The sequence below is a fragment of the Rhinolophus sinicus genome, linkage group LG01 (assembly GCF_036562045.2).
Source record: "Rhinolophus sinicus isolate RSC01 linkage group LG01, ASM3656204v1, whole genome shotgun sequence".
Taxonomy (NCBI): domain Eukaryota; kingdom Metazoa; phylum Chordata; class Mammalia; order Chiroptera; family Rhinolophidae; genus Rhinolophus; species Rhinolophus sinicus.
The window spans coordinates 99,931,961-99,937,960 of record NC_133751.1 but is presented as its reverse complement, the minus strand read 5'-3'; the positions used below and the strand labels follow the sequence as shown (position 1 = coordinate 99,937,960).

At 40.9% G+C, this 6,000-nt stretch overlaps 1 protein-coding gene across 1 annotated transcript in view; it reads right to left on the bottom strand.

Annotated features, from left to right (window-relative positions):
* ANKUB1 (ankyrin repeat and ubiquitin domain containing 1) overlaps positions 1–6,000 on the bottom strand; it is a 29,661-nt gene continuing 23,661 nt past the window's right edge. Inside the window, exon 6 of the mRNA XM_019748837.2 lies at positions 1–1,802. Coding sequence (XP_019604396.2) covers positions 1,673–1,802 — 130 coding nt within the window. The 3' untranslated portion in view covers positions 1–1,672. The remainder of the gene's footprint in view (positions 1,803–6,000) is intronic.

Here is a 6,000-nt window from a genome sequence, read left to right as displayed (position 1 = left end):
GACACCATAGTACAATGAAAAAGTGAGCCACAAACAGGTAAAAAAATTAGCAATACATATATCTGATGAAGTACTTGTATTATGAGTATATAAAAATCTTCAATAAACCATTAATTAAAAGATAAACTTGAATTGACACTTTAGAAGATATACAAATGGCCAATAAGCACATGAAAAAACATTGAACATCGTTAGACATCAGGGAAATGCACATTAAAAACACAATGAGGGGCGGCCGGTTAGCTCAGTTGGTTAGAGCGCGGTGCTCTTAACGACAGGGTTGCCGGTTTGATCCCCACATGGGCCACTGTGAGCTGTGCCCTCCACAATTAGATGGAAACAACTACTTGAGTTGGAGCTGATGGGTCCTGGAAAAATACACTTAAAATAAATAAAAGTTAAAAAAAACACAATGAGATGTCATTTCTTTTCTTTTTTCTTTTATCTAGAGATGTCATTTCAATCCCACTAGAATAACTGAAAATCAGAAACACTTTTTGACATCAAATTTTGGCAAGTACGTGAAGCAACCAGAACATTGGACATTGTTGGTGGAATTAGAAAATCATAAAACCACTTTGCAGAACTGTTAGGCAGAACTGTTCCTTGTAATGCTAAATGTACATTTACTCTATTATCCAACGATTCCACTCCTAGGCATCTTCCCAAAAGCAATGAAAACATATATCCATAAAAAGACCTTTACAATAATGTTCATAGCAACTTTATTAATAATACCCCAAACTGGAGGCAACTCAAATGTCCATATAGTTGAATAGATAAATTACAGTGCATCCATACAACGGCATGCTACTCAGTAATAAAAAAGGTTGTACTACTGATACATCCAACAATGTAAATGAATCACAAAATATTACAGTGAGCAAAATAACCCAGGCGCAAAACTGAACAACTGTATGATTTCTTTGATTGGGAAGTTTTATCCATAGAGATAGAAATCAAAATAGCATGGTTGCCTATAGGACATTGGGATAGACTTGGATAGAAGCTTAAAGAAACTTTCCAGGGTAATGGAAGTATTTTACATCATGATTGGGGTATTGGAGACACAGATGCATGTATTTGTCAAAGTCATTGAATCTTACATTTAAGATCTGTGCAACTGACTGTATGTAAACTTTACCTCAATTTTAAAAAATTAATAGAAAGCAATCTTTTAGCAGATGTTCAAAACATATCTGAGACCAGTTACTGGACCTGAGTGGTATTTGTAACTGTCCTAGGGACTTTCTCTATATAGAATTAAATTAAAAAAAAATTTTTTTTTTTACTATGTACTACATTCATATGGTTTTAAAAACAAAAGGATTCAAACAAACCCAGGGAAGAAAGGAACAGTAAAAATTCTCATTTTTGTCTTTGTTTCTCATCTTCCCAGTTTTCCTACTCCGTAGGCAACTGCTGTTCCCAGTTTCTTATGAATTCTTCCTCAGACTCTTTATGCAAAAATAAGTGCCCTAAATTTTCACTTAGGGTGAGGAAGTCCAAGAAAACACGGTAGTTAACATTAAATATCCTGTTGATAGTCATGTAGCATTAGAACTGTTATTAGAAATTATAGCATTAGAATTGTTATTCGTAGAACTGTTAACATTAGAACTGGAGGTTCTTTTGACCATGTCTTCACCGGAACTTGGATTGTCATGACTCTTCAAAGCACAGGTTCTGGAGGATTTTCACATGCTCTCAAGCCTCCTTGGGTAGTCAGGTTAGAAATGCTCTTTTTGGCTAGGACTCTTGCTATTTCTAACTGCTGAAGCCATCGTTTCTCTTTAAAAGCACTGTAAGAAAACAAGACATAATTGTTAAGGAAGTCCAATCTTGTCCCACTTATAGTTGAAATGGTGGAAGTCTTCAGGTTGATTTTGTAGCTGTGGCTAGTTTCTGTTGTCACATGAGGTGGAATGTAAAATAGGAAAGAGGAATCTTTCTAAAACCAGTTTCTTGTGAAGCCGGGGAATGGTATTTCCCCAAGGCAGTACTTACTAGAAACTTAGAACCCACACCTGGAAATAAAAAGCCACTCAACCCAGAATTCTCTGGGTCGAAACTTGTTCTATCTGTTCCTCCGATGCATCCCTGTAAATGACATGTTCCCTGACCTATTTATTCTGCCTTCTCCTTCTTCTCCCCCACCACAAACACACATCTTTTTCATCGTAAGATATGAAATATTTTGATGGACTTTAACTGAAACAATGTTTTATTATAGCTACGAGGATAGCGAAGTCACTGTCTTCACTTGTAAATTTGAATGTGATTACTCCTAGTTTGTAGGCTGCAAATGTGACTTACTACAGAGGGGTTTTACATTCCCTTGAATGTTGGAGTCTGCAAGATTCTATCCTTTGTCCTCCTTTCTTTCTTTCTGCACCCTCCTGGGAGACTTCATTTCCTAATCGCCTATATCTGTGACTTCTAAATTCTGACCTTTCTTAAAAGTGCATACATAATCTCTGATTATCAAATAAAAGCGTTTCATAATTGTACATCCCACAGACACTTCTGATTTACGCATCTTTTATCTTCTTCCTACACTGTCCCCCTTCAGTATCCTTGCTAACCGTCATTTTGCTATTCTCACCATCTCCAAAGCTAGAAACAAAACTCAATTCGCTTTATCTGTCCATTCCTACACCCACTTAGTGATAAATTTTGACAATTATTCCTCAGAAATACCTGTCATATTTTGCCTTTCTCCTCTTCTCTAAGTACTTCTGCTCTAGTCCAGGTCTTTGTTGACTCTTGCTTCTCTTATTGCAAAGTCTCCTAACTATTGTAGTCCTTTCAGACCCTTGACATTACTTCTTTCCAGTGAGTCATCCACACATCTCCACCAGATTACGCGACTTGCCTGATTAAAAAAAAGAACTTCTGTGAGTTCCTACCTACTTCCTATCTCACAGAAAGGGGAATAAGAGGCAAACTCTCTACTTGGGCACACAAGACGCTTCTCAGTGTGGGTGCAATCCGTCTTGCCAGTCTCATCTCCTGCCAGTTTCTCCCTGTCCCCTAAAACTCCTTGTGCAGATCCACTTACTTTCCTGAAAACAAAATTTATTTCTTGCCCTTTCACAAAGCAGTGCCTTTGATCACGTACCACCTCTACTTGGCTCCTTTCCTTACCACCCCCACCCTTTTGTCTGGCAAAGTTCTGTAAATTTAAAGGGCTTTCATTCACTCTACCAGGAGCAATCTTGCATAAAAGTACCTTAGTGCTTCAAACATTTAAACTAGACCCAAGTTTCCCTGATTTATCGTTAATGTTCTGGCTCAATTCCTTGCTTTACCTCAATGGCTCTGGCTCCTGGGACCCTCTAAGTGGGATTAACCCATCAGTGCTTCCATAAAATCAAGTCCAAGCCTTGAGGAAATCACGCGGGCACCTTTAGCTTTCCCCGTATCCCCTGACTGATTTAAAGCCCTCTGTCTCCCTGTCTGATATTACCTTGGCCTCTCCTAGGCTCGCTGCTCATCCTGATGTTCTCCCTGGCGTTGTAACTCTGGCTTTTCTGCATTTATTCAAAAACTATTTATCGAGCACTCACTATGTGCCAAGCACGATTCTACGTGCCCAAGAAACAAAAAGTGAATAAAACGCACAACGTCCCTGCTCTCATGGAACTTACATTCTAGTGAGGAGGCAAATGCACCAACAGAGGGCTCATGTAATATCAGACTGTGAGAGCACAATGCACATACACAAAGCAGAACTGGAGGGAGGGTGTAAAGGCTGGCACCTCCCAGGTCGGTTTCTTCTCTAAGGCCCCTGCCTCTTTGCCAGGCTCAGCCCCCACTCGGTGAGGGTGTGTGAGTGGGCTAATTGAGGCATTTTTGTCGCCGAGTCATCATTTCCTGGGCTCCTGGCACCCACCCAGGAGAGCAGTTCCTTTCTACCCTCATGCAAGGATACGGTGCATGCTTATCAGCAGTGCTCCAGTGCTCCAGCATGATCTTGCCTCCCCCCGTGGGCGTTTGCTTGGGCTCTCTGAACACTGGGGCCTGCTCCACGTACGTCTGTAGGCTCCTGAGAAGACCTGGGAATTCCTATAGCTGCCTGTGTCTCTCTTCAGGCAGGAGCAGAGCACTATGGGCCATGCTGCTGGGGCAGAGGCTGAGCATCTCCGTGCTCCCAGGACCTCACCCCTACAATCTACCACCAAGTCCTACCTGTCAGTTTCCTTCTTACATTGTCCCAGCCCATCCACTTCTCTCCATTACTCGAGTCAGCCTACCATGTCTCCCCTGGACCCCTGCAGTTGCCTCTCATCTAGATCTGCAGAATCCAGTCTAGTTCTACACTGCCTGCCACCCAAGTGGTCTTTAAACATCCTGAAGCTGGGGTGGCAGGTTAGCTCAGTTTGTTAGTGCGTGGTGCTCTTAATACCAGGGTTGCTAGTTCGATTCCCACATGGGCCACTGTGAGCTGCACCCTCCTTAAAAAAATAAAAAATAAAAAAATAAAATAAAAGAACTATGAAGCTAATCAGGTCAAACCCTTCAGTATTCCTTCATTGTTTTTAGACTAAATCTGCCCAATCCTTCATATGGACCCCTGCCTGCCTCTCCATGTTTGTCCCATACTTCTCTTCTCTCTCTTTGTTCTAGCACGTCTTTCTACTCATGTATCACAGATGCACCATAAGCTTCGACCACAAGGCCTCTGCACAGCCGTTTCTTCTACCCGGAGCGCTGTCTCCACTCTTCCTTCACCTGGTTAACCCTTCTGAATTCAGCTCAAGCATTTTCCTAGCCAGGTCTGAGTCCATGGAAGACTCCCACAGACCCCTCCCTCCAAGGTCCTCTCTTTCACAGCACTTTGCTCAGTTAGCCTGCGGGGTAATGCCCATCACACCCTACTAGACAGTTTGCTTCACAAGTGCAGGACTGTATCTGTGTTTGCTCCCGATTGTTTAGGGTGACCAACTGCCCTGGTTTGCCCAGGACTGATGGATTTCCCAGGAAACAGGACTTTCAGTGCTAAAACTAGGAAAGTCACCAACCACTGTATTTCCAGCTCAGTAAATGTTTGTTGAATGAAACCTGTTCCTTCCACGAGCCTCCCTTCTGCACTACCTCTTTCTTTAATGTGTTTTCCCCAACAATTCCCTTCTTAACCTTGAAATTGCTTCCCCCTGATAACTCCAATCTTTATACCTACAAAAACAGCATGCTGGTACCTCTTTGGAAAACTGTTTGGAGGTGTTTACTCAAACTACACACAATAGACGCTGGCAGCCTTTCTCACCCCAAACCACACACACGCCCACCTCACACACAGATACTTTTGCACATCTCCATCATGCCTCGCCCTGCACTGGGGCATTGTAAGTACTTATTGGATGCTCGAAAAATAACCTCATTTTTAACATGAACCTGTTGATAAAACAAATTAGTATTTTCTTTCTTATGTTTACAGCCTGATTTTAAGATGGGGTATATACATTTTTTCAATTAATAATTGTCTAGTCTTTTTCTAGAATTTTAGATGATCTCTTGTTCTACATTCTAGTCAGAGATACCTCACAAATTACAAAGATTGAAGCTATTAGGCAGTTTCTTCATTTACGATGAACCTCTTTATCCTGAATTATGCCGGTGTTAGAGCTCAAATTACTCTCACCACTAGGTGGCAACAAGCTAGCTGAACTAAAGACCAACCCAGAAATTGCCACTAAACAATTTAGCTTTGTTTTTTTTTTCCTTCACATAAATCGAGTAAGGAAAAAAGCCACTTATAAATCTATATTTCTACTGTAATATTGGCACCCAATAATACCTCATAAGTAGTGAATGGGACCTGAAATATGATCAGAGATGTTTTTTCAGTGAAATCTGATGACCAATATATAAAATATTTCTTATGAAATGAATGTACCTGAAAAGTTCACTTCAGATACACTTATTTATGTCTTTAAATGTGATAGTGCATTACTTTTTAAACTTACCTCAAATAGTAATGTCAATTTTATCACCCCC